General features: G+C 40.5%; 1 protein-coding gene and 1 long non-coding RNA gene across 6 annotated transcripts in view; one reads left to right on the top strand and one right to left on the bottom strand.

Moving 5' to 3' along the window:
• LOC138849971 (uncharacterized) overlaps window positions 1-19918 on the top strand; it is a 204674-nt gene that overhangs the window by 32088 nt on the left and 152668 nt on the right. The gene's annotated exons all lie outside the window — the stretch shown is intronic.
• CCN3 (cellular communication network factor 3) lies at window positions 10618-19743 on the bottom strand. Its single transcript, XM_002710748.5, has 5 exons — window positions 19233-19743; window positions 18872-19097; window positions 17421-17672; window positions 15752-15966; window positions 10618-12170 (listed from the first exon to the last, which is right to left on the bottom strand). Exons 1-5 carry the CDS (start codon window positions 19314-19316, stop codon window positions 11874-11876), a joined length of 1074 nt encoding a protein of 357 aa, XP_002710794.1. The 5' UTR covers window positions 19317-19743; the 3' UTR covers window positions 10618-11873.

Below are 19918 nucleotides of genomic sequence, written 5' to 3'. Positions count from 1 at the left end.
TTCACCAGTTTATCGTTTTTTAAATCTAGCATTCCTCAAGTGCCCATTTTGTGCAGCATATTGCTTAAAATTTTACAGAGGTAGGGGCCGGCTCTGTGGCGTAGTGGGTTAAAGCCACCAACTTCAGTGCCGGCATCCTGTATGGGTGCCAGTCCGAGTCCCGGCTGCTCCACTTCCCATCCAGCTCTCTGCTGTGGCCTAGGAAAGCAGGCCCCTTTGCCTGCGTGGGAGATCTGGAAGAACTCCTGGTTTCGGATCGGCTCAGCTCCGGCCCTTGAGGCCATTTGGGGATTGAACCAACGGATGGAAGACCTCTCTCTCTCTCTATCTATCTATCTATCTCTTAACTTCTCTCTGTAACTCTGTCTTTAAAATAAATAAAATAAAAAAATTTGTGGATTCCGAAAATCTTTTGAAGAAAAGTAAACAAGGCATTAATAAGTTGGTGAGAGAGAAGAGTTAAATATAGTTAAATAGTCAATAAAATATAATCTAACTATGATCTATAATCAATAAAATATAATCTAACTATGATCTATAATGCAGACTATGATAGTGTCAGCTTGAGTTTGATGTTGCTCAATGCAATCATATTGATGGATTAAGGCTCACTCTTAGTTTTGCTAAGTTAGAGATTTTTTTCTATTTTTCTTTACACCTTTTAAGTTTAGAGAAGATCTCAGAATAGTTTCTGAAGCTTGATTAAGCCACTTTGGATAGCTTTACTCTCTAGAAAAGATGCCATCAATGAGCACACAGAGCAAATATTATAACCCAATGGTATCCCCATGGACCAATTGATTTGGTTCGCTTATATGTCCCAAAAATCTTTTGAAGAAAAGAAAATAAGGCATTAATAAGTTGGTGAGAGAGAAGAGAAAGATATTTCAGGTAGATAACATGGCAATGAGAAGGATATGGGCACAACTAATCTTTAACCTTCCAAACAAAGATGAGGAAAGCACCCCATGATGCCTGTGAATAATCCATTGAACTCAGGAATGAGAATTAGATGGTTTTCCCAATGAATGAAGGTTTATAGGGAGATCTCTAGAATCTCCACTTCTTTGTAATTCTGGAAGCTTTTATGTACATGTTTAGTAGGTCCAAGAAACCCTCTTTTCATGGTGCCACAGAGAGATCTGTGTAAGTAGCTGATTTCCACATGAGAAATTGATATCTGAGGAGACTTCAGGTGAGAAGTTGGCTTACACAAGAACAGGTATGTGGACTGCTAAAGGCTCAGTTTGACAGAGCTTGTGTTCTCAGGCTCTTCTCTGGAATTTAAGGGGTCTGATAGTGGGCTCAGCTCTAAGAATTCTATTCATATGTGCACGGTGAAGATGATGCGCAGAAGCAGAAAGACTGAAAAGGCTTGATGATTTAGATTGTGGAATTGGGATCTAAAGAATAATTAAAACAGCCCACCGGATTATAAACCTCATGAGGGCAAGGAATATATTGGTCTTGTTCACTGTTTTCTCCTCAGTTCTAGCATATTACTTGGAGTATAGTAGATAATCACACATAAAAGAAAGAATACTATCTTAATTTCAGTGGTTAGAAAAAAGCTCAGGATCATGTTCCTGGTAGTTTTGGTCTCAGAGTTGTCATCTGAAATTAACAGTTTTTCTTGGCAAAGAGTTGCATAAAACCCCAGGCCTCATGGAAAGCCAAGACACTCTGGCAAAAACAAACAAACAAACAAACAAACAAACAAAACCCTAAATGAAAGATCTCTGTGAGTGAGATCCCAGTGGAAAGAACAGGTCATCAAAGAAGGAGGTACCTTTCTCTGAAGGGAGGAGAGAATTTCCACTTTGACTACAACCTTGTCTAAATATGATCAGAGTCGGTGAACTCAAAAGGCTTCCATAGCCTTGGCAACTCATGACAAGAGCCTCTGGTGATTACTGATGCCATAAACAAGAGTGTCAATTTGTTAAATCAACAACAGGAGTCACTGTGCACTTACTCCTCATGTAGGATCTCTGTCCTTAATGTGCTGTACATTGTGAATTAATGCTATAACTAGTACTCAAACAGTATTTTTCACTTTGTGTTTCTATGGGGGTGCAAACTGTTGAAATCTTTACTTAATATACGCTAAACTGATCTTCTGTATATAAAGAGAATTGAAAATGAATCTTGATGTGAAATGGAAGGGGAGAGGGAGCGGGAAAGGGGAGGGTTGCGGGTGGGAGGGAATTTATGGGGGGGGAAGCCATTGTAATCCATAAACTGTACTTTGGAAATTTATATTCATTAAATAAAAGTTAAAAATAAATAAATAATAAAAAAAAGCCCAGACCTCCTACCAGGGAAGTTTGTTAGGTGGTCACCATTTTTCGTAATACAAATGGTGCACAGCTTAGTAGCAGCTCATTCATTAGTGTGAATTTCTTGAGTACTCACTACTTTGCTTCTCCAGCTGGAGTACATTTAACCCAAGAGATAGACAATAAGGTGAATGGATTAAATATACAAATTTTGGATTCAGAGTTTGAGAACGCAGATGCCAGCTTTGCGACATAATAGAGGTATGTTCCTGTGCCCACTATTTTTCCTAAGCTTTATTTTTCTTATTTGTTACATTAAGATAAAATAACATCAACCTCATAGGGTAGGTATAAGAATCAAATTAAATGAGAGTTTCTCTCTCTCTCTCTCACTGTCCACTTTGCCTGTCAAAAAATAAAAATAAAAAAAAATTAAATGAGGCACTGTAGGTAGACCATGTTGCATAGTACTTGGAACCTAATAGGTTCCTTTTCCTCTACCTTTTTCCTTTTCATCTCTTCTAAATTTTATGTATTCTCAAATAAATATTGAAAATGTATTACATTTCAAGAAATGACATCAGTGTTACACTTGATGGTGTGTTCCAGGTCAACAGAAAGAATTTAAAAATTTGTGATACGTACATTAATAGTGTATACAGCAATCAGCAACACCTACAGTGAGATAAACTTTTTGATTTATTATTTTTAGTGTGATTTGACTATGTGAAGTATGCAAGATGATGTAAGAGGCCTTGGTGTGAACATGGTACATATTTCTAGAGCATCAATTTCATTTGAAGATTTGGATAAGAAAAGTTAAATAATCTAGCCAATAAGATTTTTTAAAAATATATTTGAGAGAGAGAGAGAGAGAGAGAGAGAGAAGCTCCCATCTTCTGATTCACTTCCCAAAGGTCAATAATGACTAAAGGCCAGGGATAAATGGGAAAGCTGGGGACTCAAACCAGGTCTCCCATGTGGGTAACAGATTCTAACTACCTGAGCCAACACCCTACTTCCAAGGTATGCTACAAGGCAGTTATAATCAAAACAGCCTGGTATTGGCACAAAAATAGACATGTAGACCAATGGAACAGAATAGAAGTCCCAGAAATTAATCCATACATCTACAACCAACTAATCTTTGACAAATGAGCTGAAATCAATCCCTGCAGAGGGACAATTTCTTCAAAAAATGGTGCTGGGAAAACTGGATCTACATATGAAACAAGACCCCACCTTACACCTTATACAAAAATCAACTTGCAATGGGTCAAGGATCTAAATCTATGATGTGATACCATAAAATTACTAGAGGAAAACATTGAGCAAACTCTGCAAGATGTTGTCATAGGCAAAGACTTCCTGGGAAAGAATGCAGAAGCAAAGGGAATGAAAACAAAAATAAAATCCCCCCCAAAATGGGATTATATCAAGCTGAGAAGTTTCTGCACTGCGAAGGAAACACTGCAAAGTAAAGAGGCAACTGATAGGATGGGAGAAAATATTTACAAACTATGCAGTTGATAAAAGATTAATATCCAGTCATTTATAAAGAGCTCAAGAAACTCAACAACAACAAGATAATCCAGTTAGGAAATGCATAAAGGACTTAACAGGCATTTTTCAAAGGATGAAATACAAATGACCAACAGACACATGAAAAAATGCTCAGGATCACTAGCCAGCAGGAAAATGCAAATAAAAACCACAATGAGGTTTTAACTCACCCCAGTTAGAATGGCAGTCATCCAGAAATCAAAAAATAATAAATGCTGGTGAGGATGTGGGGAAAAAATACCTTAATACACTGTTGGTGGAAATGTTAACTAGTACAAAATTATGGAAGACAGTGTGGAGATTCCTCGGAAATCTGAAAATAGATCTGTCATATGACCTGGCCATCCCACTCCTTGAAATTCACCAAAACAAAATGAAATCAGTCTATAAAAGACTTATTTGTACTGCCATGTTTATTGCAGCTCAATTCACAATAGCTAAGATATGGAATCACCCCAGATGTCCATCCGCTGAGGACTGGATAAAGGAAATGTGGTATATATACACTATGGAATGCTACCCGGCCATAAGACGAATGAAATTTTTGCAACAAAATGGATGCAACTGGAAACCATTTTGCTTAGTGGAATAAGCCAGTCCCCAAAACACAAATATCATGTTTTCTTTGATATGTGGTAGTTAATATCAAATAGAAAAAATATATGGAAATAAATTTGATTCTTGTGATTTGATTATTGTTTTTAGCTCTTGTTTATCCTCCCATGAAACTGAGATTTTCTACTTTTTACATATTGAATATTATGGTTAGTGGTGCATTAAGTCTGTAATTATAGAATGTATTGAAATTGTATTTTTTGCAAAAATATAAAAAACAAAAAAGAAAGAAGGTGGGGAATCGAGGGAGGGAGGCAGGGTGGTAGAGAAATAGGTTATCTTCTTAGAATTGTATGCATAAACACATGAAATCTGTTCTCTTTATATTAATAAAATTTTTTAAAAAGAAAAAACTTCATTTTCTGTATTTAAATAAGCATGTATATATTAAAGGAAAGTCAAAATTTATTTCTATTTTAAAGAAAAAAATGTGGCGCACCACAGAAACTTTGACCTGAAATGTTGAACTTCAAATACTAAGTGCTCAGTACATTCTGCTGTTCAGAACAATGTTCTGGAAAATCTGAGAAGCACTGTGTGAAGAGTCTATGAGAAAACAAGACAAAGTCCCTGATCTGATGGAGCTTAGAGGCTTGTGGTAGACAGATACAGGAGCAAATAACAGAGATAGGATTTTAGTTATTCTGATAGTAATTGTTACAAGGAGCAGTTGAATGTAAAGGACGGAGTAGCCACTTCTCTCCCAAGTAAAAGGGTAGCAGTCAAGATGTCTTGTTGGGGAAGATGAAGTAGCCTCTTGCAACATAGTGTAGCATTTGGGAAGATGACATGGCATGCTCAACAAGATTCTTACACTTTTCATCCTATTTCCTGTAGGGCTGTGGTGCTCTACTAACTATTGGAGAGAATTGTCACTGCTGAACTTTGAGAGGAACTAGACCTCCCACTGACTGGGATATTCTGGGCCAACATCCTCCAAAGATGTTTTGGGTGGCCTTGCTTTAGTGGGGCAAGTCTGGGTTGGCTTGGAGAATATTGACCCATATTTAACCCAAGCTCAAAACTTTGTAACATCTTCCAAACTTTTGAATCTATGCTACAACAGGGTCTGCTTTTCAGATTTTGCTAATATAAGTTCAAGCAACATCTTCTTCCTGGATTGTAAAATATTTGTTTCCAGGCTCCTTCTAGGAGGATCTGTGGGCTGACACTCTGTGAAATGTTTCCATTTGAATGGAACTGTATATTCTTTTGTAGAGCTCCATGGGCTGAATTCCAGATCTTCATTTTCTTGTCCCCAGGAGAAAGTCACACATCCTCTAGGAAGACTGGTACAACATTGTCATCCTTACCCTTTGCACCTCCTGATTATTCCCAGAACAGCTGGCTTAATGTAACAGTAATTCACAGTCCTCAGCTGGAAGGCAGGAGAGAATTCTTCATTATTCAGGGTTCAGCAAGTGCCAGCAGTGCTATTGAAGTGGTAATTGAATTTTGTGAGCCCTCTGTGGCCAAGCCAGCATAGCAGTGCCTTCAAGAATCATGTGATGTGGTTAAGATGAATACATTTCCAACAATAATGGATCTTCAAACTGAGCTCGATAGCACACAGCCAAAAGGACACACTGTTTTGATGATTTGACTTATGATTTTGAGCCTTTGGAAGTGAAACTTGTTCAGAAGCTTGACAGCATGTACCTACAAGGACAACACTTGGAGAGAAGAGTACTGTCCCCAGAAGTCCTATCAAAAACTTCACCAATAATCTCATTAAATACACATATATACATATAAAACAAATTATCTTACTGTGTAGTCAAAGCTATCCTTGCTTCACAGTGCAATTGATTTCTTGTGTAGAAAAGGCAAAGAAAAATCCTCAAATAATTTTTGATAATAATTGCCAACAAAGTGTGCCTTATCACTGTACCAGCAATTAAGTGCTTTCAAAATTTCACATTCACAGAATGATTTCAACAGTCTCACTGCTTTGCAATGCTATTTCTAAAAGAGCACATTTATAGTTTGGGAAAATAGAATAAAAATGAAAACTGTTGGAATTGTTTTGGTTGCTGAAAATATACTTGGCCTCACTGGCTGTGGCACTGCGAAAGGATAGAGCTTTGGCTGTGAGCTCAGACAGACCCTGAGTTTGAATCCTAGTTCCTTCACTTACTGTGTCTTTAAAAGGTCAATAACTTCTTTGAGTATCTACATACTTTCCTGTAAAAATGAGGTTGATAAATCTATCTCTGAACATTAAATGCATAGAATAAGAGGCGATGCATGGCTCTACTAAATATTATAGTATCAGGTGTTTTTTTTTGCAAGGCTACCAATGTCAGGAGCAATCAAGTACTTATTAACATCTACTATCTTGTAGGACTATGTGATTGGTATTTAGGGTGACCATTTTGTTCCTGTTGCCTTGGGTCTGTCCTGATTTTATGAAATTTCTGACACTCAGAAACAATCTCAGTCCAGTACAAATGAGAATACTTGGTCACCTATCAATTTATCGATTTTATCTTATGCATGTGGGAACTGGAATTCAGAGGGTGTACAAATTGCCCAATAACTTATAGGTGGGAAAGAATAGGCCTGGTCTTCAAGTCCAGGTTTCAACATGAAGCCTTTGTCCTTTCTTTTTGGTCAATGATGCTTTCCTTGCTCTATTACTAGAATATTCTGAATTTTGCAAATATTTGTACATCAGAGCACATTTTTATCTACTGCCTTTAATTATAATTTCAGGATTAAATGTCAGTCTGAGTGTTTATGTATATTGGAGAATGAGGGATTGTTCTCCACATGGCAGTGATAATGAAAATGATAGTTTAACAAGCTAACATTTATTCCGAAGAACATTCTGCCTTTTGTCAACACAGAGACCATTGATTCAGTAGGTATACAGTGAGGTTCTACTCTGTGTCAGGAACTTGGGCAGATACAAAAGGAGACTGAGATGCTAGCCTTAGCCTGCTCATCTGGGGATAAGAGGAATTGGTTGCAAACTGGTGTGGAGACGGGGTGGAGGCAAGCCCTCGCCTCCACCTCCCCTCATAACTTTGCTTGAGCTACTGGAACCACATGGGTCTTTCTTATGCTCCAAGTTTATTGATGGCTTTTGCATTCACTATTCTGACTGGAAGAGTCATTCTCTGTCATTCAGATGAAGTGTCACCTCTTCATAAGGAGCTCCTTTGAGTACTTCAAGCTAATTAGCCATCCAAAAATTATCTATTTTCACTTGTTTTGGTCATCATCAAAGAATTTATTCACTTTTTGATATTTAGCTTATTTGATTGCTTATCTATAGCTTTTTTATTACTTTTTACTGCTCCCCCCACCTTTTTACGTCCTTTTGCAATAGGATGTAAATTCCAGGAAGAAAGAGTAACTGGCTAATTTTTTTTAATAATCGTTCTCATAGGGCCTAAAACAAATGCTAGGCTCACAGAAGCAGTTAGTAAGTATTTGTTGAATGAACAAAATGAGTGAATTAGTAAATATTTTGGAAGCTGGGAGGAGTAGTTAACACCTATGACAGAGTTGAGGTGTGCAGAGAACTGTGCTGGAAAGTATATACCAAATAATGTAGTCTGCATTTATAGAATTAGTGTATTCCCAGTTTTTCAAAGTTAAATAACAAAAAGGAAAGAAAATAAGAGCAACTTTATATAACCACTAATAATATTGTGTTGCCTATTATTTCCTTGGTCTTTTTTCATGTATACACATAGTGATTCATGTATACAGATCTTTTGAACGAAAGCCAATCACTCTTTTCATAGTTCTACACCTTTTGGTGTGTGTGTGTATGTGTATATATATATATATATATATACATATATATATATATATATATATAACATCTGAACAGATCATCATTGTCCAGACTTCTGTGGTCAGTTATAGCAGTGTAGAAGCAGAAGGACTTTTGTGTGAATTCTAGATCCACTAATTTATTTTAGTTTTTTGTTGTTGTTGTTGTTGTTTGTTTCATGATCTGTTACTTGGGGACACAAAGAGTGCCTAATTTGTAGGGCTCTTGTGCAAATTAAACAATATGATGCAAGGAAAGTGCTCCAAAGTACTCATTGCCCTGAGTAATCGCCTTTGAATAAACTGCGAGAAGTCCAAATTGCTTTCCAATATATCTTAAAGGACAAATAGAAAACAGCTGAAGAGGTGGATAGGAAGGAGGATGCAGACGGGAGAAGTAAAGGTGGGAATAGGACTATTTTATTTTTAAATTATGAAAAAAATTTAGACTTACATTTCACCAGCCAAAAACTTCAAAACAACTCAAATGAACAATATCTGTCACATTGCCCAGATCGTAGCCCTCGTCCTGGCCCTTCTCTGCATTATCACCAAAAGTACAGTCCTCACTTGATATCTATGGGAGATTCATTCCATGACCCCTGCTGGAAGCTAAAATCCACAGATGGTCAAATCTCCTAAATAAAACTGGCATATTTGCTTATAAGTTATGCTTCTCTCACATAATTTAAATCATTTCTTAAGATTTATTTATTTATTTTGAAAATCAGAGTTACAGAGTTAGAGGGAGAGAGACTGATCTTCCAACTACTGATTCACTCTCCAGATGGCTGCAATGACCAGCGCTGGGCTAGGCTGAAGCCAGGAGCCAGGAATTTCATCTGGGTCCCACATATAGGTGGCAAGGGCAAGAACACTTGGACTGTCTGCTGCTGCTTTTCCCAGGCCATTAGCAGGGAGATGGATCAGAAGTAGAGCAGCTTGGACAGGAACTAGTGCCCAAATGGGTTGTTGGCATTGCAGGTCTTCACTTTATTCACTATACCACAATGCTAGCCTTCTTCAAAGTATTTTTTAAGTTAATTTAGTTTTTTATTTTACTTTAAAATATTTTTATTTATTTGAGAGTGAAAGAACAAATTCCTATTCATTTGTTCATTGTTCAAATGCCAGGATTGGCCAGGCTGAAGCTGGGAGCCAGGGTGGCAGGAACCCAAATACTTGAGCTGTCACTTGCTGCTTCCCAGGGTGCGAATTAACAGGAAGCTGGAATTGAGGGAGGAGCCAGGGCTTGAACGCAGGCATTCCATTATGGGATACAGGCATCCCAAGTGGCATCTTAACTGTTAGCCAAATACCTGACCCTACATATATTTTCTAAAATCATTTCTAGATTACTCATAATCCTTAGTACAATGTAAATGCTATGCAGATAGTTGTCATATTGTAATGTTTGGGGAGTAATGATAAGAATAAGTTTGTACATGTTCAGTACAGATACATAAGCAATAACATAGCATTTTCCCCCTAGTATTTTCAATCCATATTTAGCTGAATCCACAGATGCAGAATTCATGGATATAGAAGGCTCATTGTATAGTTTTTTGGTTATGTGGCAAGAATAGGGAATGGTAAAAAAAATCTAATAGTATTTTGGAGAATGGAGAGCCCATCTATTGGCTAAAGAAGCTAGGGAGATGAGTTTTGCTTGGTCACATATCAAGCTTCAAATTTCAATATAGAGAGGTGTCTGGTGAGCTGTCCAGAAAAAACATATCAGGGCTTGAGATGACTGGGTAAATAGTGTAGAACACATTTGAAGCCTTGGCAGTGGAGATTATCCAGCTTAGAACTGTTTTTTTTTTTTTTTTGTTTCCTTTCTGATAAGAAACTATAAGCTCACCCAAAAATATCCATTTGATGTCAATAGATGCTATTAACTGACATTCTATTGAATTGACAAATTTAAAAAATTGTTTATTTTTGTTTTATTTGACAGAAAGAGAGAGGTTGCGAGGGAGAGCGAGAGGATGAGGGATGAGGGAGAGGGAGAGAGAGGGAGAAAGTGTCTATCTGCTGATTCACTCCTCAGATGCCTGCAAGAGCTAGGCCAGGGCTGGGCCAGGCCAAAGTAGGGAGCCTGGAACTCAATCCAGGTCACCCATGTTGGTGGCAGGAACCAAAGTATTTGAACCATCACCTGCTGCCTTCCAAGGTACGCATTGACAGGAAGCTGGGTTGGAGGCGGAGTAGATGGGACTTGAACCAGGTTCTCTATCATGGGTTGCAGGCATCTCAAGTGACAATCACTGAGCCAAATGCCTACCTCTAATTCCTAAGTTTTCATTTAGTTTTTTAAAATTTTTCGTAAACAACAGTGTTAAATTTATAAGTGTAAAATACCAGAGCCACACACTGTTAACATCATGTTTATTTAGTCAAGTCTGACATGTACAGAAATTAAAGACTATTTTACATATTGCATAATTTACATTTTTATAAATACTTTAAAGAGAAAAGTGGAAAATCTCTGGTGACATTAGAAGATTGTATAAATTGAATTTCACAGCCTATCCTTTAACCTGGCAAATTAGATTTACCTGTGTACACACATATATCTTGCTGGTGGGTTTTCATAATTATGGCCTAAGGATACGTTTTGGGCATGTCCACAATAATTCTAAACTCCCATAAAATTTGTGGTCTATCACACCACAGTCATGTTTATTTTGTTTCTTTTTTTTTTTTCTTCCAAAATTCTACTAAGTGTGTATTTGGAAGTCATCAGAGGTTGCAATCAGATGCTTTGGGCCTCAACGTATTCATCCCAGTCTACTCAGTTTATTTACTGATGACAGGGTCACTCTTCATATGCCTGGGCTCCTGCTGAGTTAGAACACTAGTGAGCCTCAGCAGCCTTAGCATCCAAATGTCTGAGGGCCATGAGGCCCATCATTTCTGCACTGGGAGTTTTCAGTTTAGCTTCTTCCTACTGGAAAGGAGTCAATTTGTATGGAACAGAGAAAGTGTATGACACCAGTCCACTTAATTAACAAACTTCGTTACTGTAGATACAGCGTGTTTCCTAGTATACAGCTAAACAGAAAACTAATATTGCCTCTGGAATTCCTGTTGAAGAATTGCATGTTTCCTTGGATCTTGGGCTTGGAAGTTCAGAGTTGTCTTACTCCGAGAAGAGAGCCCAATAGAGAACCTGGGAGTCACACCCCAATACAAGATGAAATATTTCTATGACGACGTGTGCAGTATGACCCTAGATTCTCCACGTCATTCATTACAGTGATTTGTTTTGGAATTGCACTAGTGCACATCAAATTAAGATGAGTGTCATGTGATATAGTCTACAAAGTAAGTCATTTATCTGACTTCCTAAATTTATAGAAATTTGCATTTGTAATAAACACCACAGGAAAGTAAATCATCCCTTAGCCATATCCTGAGCTTACTTTGATTCCAAGTTTATATTATAGTTGGAGTATCTTTCCTTTTTTAAAAAAGACATATATGAATGACCTCATATGATCACAGAAAAATACATAAGACTCAAGGATGAAAGAATGATTTGTCATTATTTTTCTTATATTCATTTGATGGTGGTCATGCAGCAGCTATAGTTTGCTTCTGTAGCTGTGCTTCTTCAGGAACATGTCAGATTTCCTCTCTGCTGGTCTCAGGCTCCTGTGCCTGGAGGATAGCCCCATTGTTCTGAGGACAGTTGGTGTGACAGGTGCAGGTCCCAATGACCATCCAGGGTTTCTTGATGATTTGCCCTGAGGAGCACTGGAACTCCACCTGGATGGTTTTGGTGTTGTGAGGGGTGCAGCACCGTCCATCATTGCAGACCCCACAGAATCTGGGCTTGTAGGTTTGCAGGCTGGTGCAGTTCTTAAACTGTAGATGCATGGCTTTGAGTGATTTCCTGGTACGGAGACACTTTTTTCCTTTCTGAAAAAGAAGAAAAGGAATTATGCCCAAAATAGACTACTTTAGAGATACAGAATAACTTGTTAGTTGCCTGCTCAATATCCATTATCTTTCTTTGCTAATAGAATATAAACTAATTTGGGCAACGTAGTCAACCAAAGAGTACTTGCTTTCCCAGAACTTCTTGTTGCTTAAGATGGTCTTGTAACAAATTTCTGGTCAGTGAAAACATAGACCAAGAGAATGCGGGAAATCTTTCATCCTTTGGACTATTGTTAATTGATTCCTGTGTTTGTTTTTTCCCCCCTGGAATGCAAATATTATACCTAATCATACACAACCTTCTGTTGACCTTGATGTGATGAGTATAAACATTAAAGAATAAGTTTGATAATGAAATTATTTTTAAAAGCCATTATAACAGGCTTTGGTATTATTTTTAGATGGATGCATTCTTTGATGTTATAAAGGAAATAAATTTGACAGTATTGCTAATCTTGTTAAATACTTTTCAGATATTAAATCAGTTAGCTTTAACAACATTCAGAAACAACATTATAAACAAAGAATAATTATTCATCAAGGAACAGTCTCAAGGCTTTTAGATAAAGAAAAGGTACATCCAAGGGGTAAAGTGATCAAAAACATTTCCTATTTGATTCTGTCTGATGCAGAGCCCATTATTTCTGTTAGAAGATAAACTCAGGAAATTCTAAGACAATGGGATATATGGTTATTTTCCATGAAGGCAAAGTAAGTGACAATTTATTCAATATTCCATTAGTGATAGTTAATGAGGAACTCCAGTATTGATTATTCAGCAAACTTATTTCCTATTTAAATTTTTTCATCTATCAATTTGTTTCAGTTCTCAACTCCTTACCTTCCTTGGCATAGCCTATAGCTTATGGGCTGATTAAATTTGGAAGTCTTTTAAATTAGGGGCTCTTAAGGGGGTGGTGCTGTGGTGTAGTAACGTAAACCTCCACAGGGCATCCCATATGGGTGCTGGTTCAAGTCCTGGCTGCTTCACTTCCAATCCAGCACTCTGCTGATGGCTGGGAAAGCAGCGGAAGATGGCCCAAATGCTTGGATCCCTGCACCCACATGGGAGACCCGAAATAAGCTCTGGCCATGATATTTGGGGAGTGAACCGGAGGGTGGAAGACTTCTCTGTCTTTCCCTCTCTGTGTCTGTAACTCTGCCCCTCAAATACATAAATAATTCTTTTAAAAAATTCAGCAGGCATTAAAATCGTCTACAGGATCTTTTGAAGCCCACATTGTTGGATCTCATACCCACATGGGATTCAGTATGTATGATGTAGGGCCCATGAATTTGTATTTCCTTTTTTTTTTTTTTTTGGACAGGCAGAGTGGACAGTGAGAGAGAGAGACAGAGAGAAGGGTCTTCCTTTGCCGTTGGTTCACCCTCCAATGGCCGCCGTGGGCGGCGCGCTGCGGCCGGCGCACTGCGCTGATCCGAAGGCAGGAGCCAGGTGCTTCTCCTGGTCTCCCATGGGGTGCAGGGCCCAAGTACTTGGGTCATCCTCCACTGCACTCCCTGGCCACAGCAGAGAGCTGGCCTGGAAGAGGGGCAACCGGGACAGAATCCGGCGCCCCGACCGGGACTAGAACCCGGTGTGCTGGCGCCGCAAGGTGGAGGATTAGCCTAGTGAGCCGCAGCGCCGGCCCTTGAATTTGTCTTTCCAACATGTTTTTAGATGATGCCACAGCTCTGGGTACCTCACCAAATGAATGAACCATTTTCTCAGATTTAAGAATCTCTTGGTGATAAGGACATCTCTATTATTATTTTAGTATTTCCCTATATTCCAAATAAATGTCTATAACTTTTATATGTATACTGGAATTAAAATCTTACAGCTCCCTGGTAATGCACCTGGGAAACCAGTGCATGAGTACTTGGGCTCCTGCCACTCCCGTGGGAGCTTTGGATAAAGCTCTGCTGTGGCCTGGCTCAGCTCCTGCCCTTATGGCCACATCTGGGGAGTGAACCAGCATGTGGAGAATGTCTCTATCTCTGTCTCACCCTTTCTCTGTAACTCTGACTTTCAAATAAATAAAATGAATCTTAAAGAAATCATAAATACACTATCTTCCATTATTGAACAGGATGCAAGTTACAAAAAGAATTACAGATTTTGAAAATAGAAGCATCAGAAAAAGGCAAATATTAGAGGCAAGATGTATAACAACTTTATTTAATAAAAAATTACAGAACCCTTGCAAATGTTTTAGGGTTTCTTGTTTCTCCTATTTTTTAGTTGATGCTTAGCATATATTCCTGCCAAAATTCACAAAAAAGGCACAGACCAGCAACATCCTTGTATGTGTTTGTGTGACTGCTTATGTGGCGGTGGCAGAACTTGTCTTACTGTACTGTATATATGTTCCCTAAGTCTGGGGAGGCACATATTTGAGAGAAACTGTGTTTCTATGTGTTCCTTTAAAACTGATAGAAGAAATATTAAGTTGGGATGAACCTGAAAGCATCATATATAGCTAGGCAGCCGTATAACTAATGTAACCACGAAGGGATCTTTTATCTTTTCAATAAATATAGATGTTAAGGAATGAGAGCTAATGTTAACAGAGAACTGAACTCCTTCTAAGCACTCTTTGCAAATTCATTCTACTTAATCCTCTTGACAATTCTGAGGCAGGTACTTTCAGTGGCCCCATTTTACGGAGGAAGGAGTTGAGGCTAAGAAGTTAAGAAAATTGCCCAAGATAACACAGGCGGTTAATGTTGAATGACAGGATTTGAAGTCAAGCTCTTTGGCTCCAGAATTGTCCCCTTAAGCACTAGATGACATTGCCTCAGTGCAGAGATATGTACATCCTGAATTGTTAGGGGATGTTTTCTTTTGCTCTTGGGGTTGTATGAGGGTCTCTAAAGTCACTCACTTTGGGTGTTATTTTTTTGACATAGGACTCCGTAACAAGGCCTGTGACGACATCAGGAACTGATCGGAGATGTTGATCTGCATCCTTTACACTCAGCATTAGCACATTCATTTGATATAATTCCAGAAAAAGAAACATGCTGCTTTATTTGGCTCATATCGCCTTGTGCTGGCATGTGGACTATTTCTACTAAGCTTTTAAAAATACTGACAATAATTCCCAGACACCCATTCATCTATTCATCAGGAATTACTTATCATGCACAGAGTATGTACCACATAGGGTGTTGGGGATTGAGGGGTAAGGCAGACCCCCTTGCTTCATAGAGATTGAACCTAAAGGGTGAAGGAAACTCAGGTCAGAATTGACGTCTCTAAAGTTAGTTGTGCTTGACACTTGACAACTGGGTAGACAATTCTCTCTAGGAATGGAATGGGGCTTCCTAGATTATTCTCAATTTGGGAAAGTATTCCAGTTGCTTAGCTCCTCCCACATTACCTGTAGATCTGTTGTGAGTTGCTGCTTCTCTAACCACTCTGCCTTTTCTTTGGGGTTAACTCCTGGCTGGAGCTGGACTCGGAGTCAATTATGTCACCAGGACGTTCTGAAGTCCAGGCTAATGAGGAAAGGCTGCCGCCTCGGTTTGACTGTAGGTTTCATCCAGGCTCCTACCTTATCTGTTGGTTGCTCAGGCTCTTGTTCGCAGGGCCGCACCATGCAGAGCCTCGTCTGCTTTACCATCTCACATTGATGATTCCGGTTGGTGACCCTGGTGGAAAAACCCATGCCACAAGTCTTGGAACATGCACTCCACTCTGTGGTCTGTTCAATGCAGTTGCTACTTGAGTCAGGGACTTCAACTTCCAGGGTGGCTTCTGGTCTGTAGGCTGTGGATTGTATAAAGACAGTCATATCGGGTAAAGTGTGGGGATCAAAAAGTAGTCTTTTCAGTTCACATTAGAAATGGATCTCAGGAGTGGGTGTTTAGCCTAGGGACTAAGATTCCCACATCCTACATCCAAGTGCCTAGATCAGTTCCTGGCTCAGGTTCCTGATTGAGGCTTTCTGCTAATGCGGACCTTGAGAAGGTGTAGATGATGGCTCAAGTAACTGGGTCCTTGCCACCCACTTGGGATACTGGAATTGTGTTCTAACTTCTTGGCTCCAGCCCTGGCTTATGTGTGTACTTGGGGAGTAAACCATCAATAGTAGCTCTCTATGTCTGCCTTTATTATTCTCTGTTTCTCTGCCTCTCAAATAAATAAGAAAAAAGAAATTGGTCTCATTCAATTCTGTATCTGATAAACAGTGAAGCCTCCAGGTGACAGAACTGAATTTCCTTATTTATGAATCCCTAACAGGTTGTGTAATACCTAGCACATTGCAGGTCATGTGGAATGTCTGTCCAACTTGACCTTACAAAGCTTAGGAGAACCCATTTTAAAAAGCTTAGTAGTTTTAAGAATGACATCAACAACAATTCCATAAACTGTTATGTCAACATATGAGTCTGTGTATAAAGCGAATCAGTATAAAATCTTAATTGTGATGAGTAAGTAGAATCAGCCAAGTCAATATAGTATTGAAAGCAACATTTTGCTTTCTGGAGATAGAACTGGTTGTTTTGATTGTGCAATATAGACATTTGGACTTCCATTACAAGAAAATCCTCTCTTTACACTTACTATGCATGGTTTGAGATACATCTTCTCTTCCACATGGCAGTTTTCCCATCTTTAAACATGGCTGATAATTTCTGACATAAGAAATATTGTAAAACTTTGGGTACTGCCAATATAAATAATCTGGTTGATTACTGACTTCTAAAATAATCTCTATTACTTTCTTGCATTTTCCTCCAAAACTATTTAACTTGTAATACACAAAATAAAGGTCCAAAAGTATCACATGATCATTCCTAATGCATCTGGAAAGATGACATGTCTCTGTGATAATTGTCCAGGGATGAACAGCATTGTATAGGGAGGCTGTTTCAAGACAGCAGAGGTGGTGTATGGAATTCAGAAGAGAAAAAACAAGTTTTCTGCTGTTATCTTTGCAGAGTTAAAGGATCAACTGGGAGGGATGTACTGAAATGCAAATAGTAGTCATCTATAAAACAGAAGTATGACAAAGCAGTGACCAAATTCAGTAGAATCTTTTTAGCAGAAATGGGATACATATTCAAAATTTTGTTTGATCTCAGCAGGCCATCTGGAATCCACAACTGGTCAGAAATTAAGGCCATTTGTTCATTTCAAATCCATGCTTCATGCTTGCATTTCCCCTGGGCTGTGACCCTGTCCCCCCCCCCCCCCCTTCAGTATTTTCATTGTCTCACCTGGAAGGGTAATGCCTCCCAATGTCCCCTTTTCATCTGGGCCACATATCCACTTTTCACAGCACTCTCCAGGCACTGCAACTTTTCTTGGAGCTGGGCAGTCAGGACGCGGCAGTAGCACATCCAGCTGACAGCGGGGTACACAGCCAATCTGCCCATCTCTGCAGGTGCAGTGGTATTGGCAGTTTGGCTGGAACTTCTCTCCACTGCGGTAAATGACCCCATCAAATACACAGTTGTCTCCTTCTAGCACTAGAATATTGGAGAAGAAAGGCAGAGAGGGAAGAGTACACCAGAGAAGCTATGTAAGATTTGGTGGACGTGATCCAAACCCCACGTCATTCCTTTTTTAGTTCAGGTGATCTGGCTCCTTATGCATCTCTCATAGAGAGGTCCTCATGGAGGCCTCACAGAGCTAGAAGGAAATTTCAAAACAACTGAGCTCTGTCACTTCTTTATGGATGAGGAAAGAGAGTGCAAAGAATGTAAACCTTAGATATTGTCAATATAAATAATTTGACTGATTTGTGTCTTCTAAAATACCCTCTACCACAGTTTGAGATTTCCCTCTGCCCCCAGACTATTTCATTTTCAAGATAAAACACAAAGAACAACAACTGGGAAGTGACACTCTCAAGGCACCATGCTTGTGAAACTCAATAAGAAAGTCATCTTGCAAGAATCTGCTTAGATTCCCCTATTTCAACAGCTTAGACTTAAAAAGTGCACTTCATAGTCTCCAAATAGGTTAATTGGTCAAATTGGGAAGGGTGCTGGGACTTGTTGGCATGGAAACACAATACATTCTCAATAACTTAGACCAAAAAAAAAAAAAGATAAAATGCTGTTTCAAGCCCTCCTATTTAGAGAGGCAGAGACAGCCTCTGACTACAGGGTTGCACCACGTGGAAAAATCGATCCTTGATTGATTCAAGGTCATGAGCCCCGATAGATTGATTGCCTGTATTTTTACTTTATTTGCAGCCCAGATGGGGGTTACATAGTCATCCCAGGAGGCCAGCAGCTGCTTTGGCTCAAACAGGACAATTACAGGTGTGAAAACAAACCTGTTGGACTGCAGTTGGTGGAACTGTGTGCCTGTGAGTCTATCACCCCCAGGCACTTTCCTGGAAATATCCAAAGGAAATGATTTCACTGGCCCTTGACTTTGCTCCCCACTGATTTAGATGCTTCTCTAGGGAGGCACGTGATGAATCCGTCTCACCTCCACGGACAGGTTTCTTTTCTGGCTTTTGGCACTCCCCAAAGTCCCCAGCGCCTTCAGACCATGCCTGGCACCCAGATAAGGGCTCCATAAACGTCACTCTCTGCCTCCTCCTCGTTATTATTAGCTTATCATCCTCTGGAAAGGGGAGGATGAGGAGAGGATGGTGGGGACAGCCTCATGCAGTGCGAGCCAGAAGGTCAAGCGGCAGAGGGGGCAGGATTACCCATGCAGATGCCGGTCTGGTTGCTGGGGTCCGCGCTGCGGTCGCAATAGAGGCCGCTGCTCTGGTCGCAGGGCTGCATCTCAGAACAGCTCTCACCGCGCTGACTGGCGCATACCAGGCAGCAGGAGCAGCCATCGAGCACCGCGCGCACCCCGGGGGCGCAGGTTGGAGGCGTCGAGGGGCACTGGCTTGGGCACGTGGACGGGCAACATTGAGTCGTAGCCACCTAGAGCAGGGAAAGGAGAGAAGAAATACCCGCTAAGCAGTGACAAGGCAAAGGAAGAACGACCCCTGTGATCGACGCAGGGGGCAACCAGGAGGGCCAAGTACGCAGGGGGCATCTCAACGGTGTGGCACTTACCTGGCCCAAGATATGGAGGAGCAGAGAGGCCAGCCAAAGGCTCTGCTTTCGCAGACAGAGGCTTGGGCTCTGCGCACTCTGCATTCTCAGGCTTTTGCCTCCCGCTTTTCTGGCTGCAGATAGATGCACGCACGCCTCCCTGCAGGTCCGGCTGAGCAGCGAGCGCCCCCGGAGCAGGTTTTATAGCGCGCTCCCGGGACGCGCACAAGCCGGTTGGCTGCAGCGCACGAAGGAGGGAGGCCCCGCGGGTGGGGCGTGGAAGGAACCCTGGGGTTGCCATGGCAATTGGCCCCAGGGCTGCTCTCCTTAGGGCGCGGCGCTGGGCCTGCGTGTGCCTGTGTGTGGCGACTGGCTTTTCCCAGAGCTCCGGGAGGGGCTGGGTGGAGTCCCGAGGCCGAGACCCAGGGCTCGCTTGAGCGCGTGGGAAGGAAACGCCCGTTTCCTCCTGGAAGTTGCTTCACCTTCCCCCAGGACGAGGATGCCGCCACTCCCCAGCAGCCCCTCTGCACCCTGGCCGTTCCAAACAGGGCTGCAAACCTAGGGCCTTTTTGACGGGATGCCTGAAGTGTGGGGCCATCTGCGGGGGACTGGCTAGAGGCCCAGGAGTTTAGTCATAAGAGAAGCACATGCAAGTTTGTCACCGTTTCGGGAACTCATCGAATGTGTGTGTGTGTTGGGGGGGGGGG

This window comes from Oryctolagus cuniculus, chromosome 6 (assembly GCF_964237555.1).
Source record: "Oryctolagus cuniculus chromosome 6, mOryCun1.1, whole genome shotgun sequence".
Lineage (NCBI taxonomy): Eukaryota > Metazoa > Chordata > Mammalia > Lagomorpha > Leporidae > Oryctolagus > Oryctolagus cuniculus.
Note: the sequence above shows the minus strand (reverse complement) of the source record. Positions and strands in the feature narration are given on the sequence as shown.

What these genes read in the sequence shown, in the direction of transcription:
- CCN3 (XM_002710748.5), bottom strand. Translation starts at nt 19,316, where the DNA reads ATGCAGAGTGCGCAGAGCCCAAGCCTCTGTCTGCGAAAGCAGAGCCTT. An exon ending in TCCTCCATATCTTGGGCCAG is followed by an intron (nt 19,098 to 19,232) that starts GTAAGTGCCACA and finishes TCCCTGCTCTAG; the next exon opens with GTGGCTACGACTCAATGTTG. An exon ending in CCAGACCGGCATCTGCATGG is followed by an intron (nt 17,673 to 18,871) that starts GTAATCCTGCCC and finishes CCAATATTCTAG; the next exon opens with TGCTAGAAGGAGACAACTGT.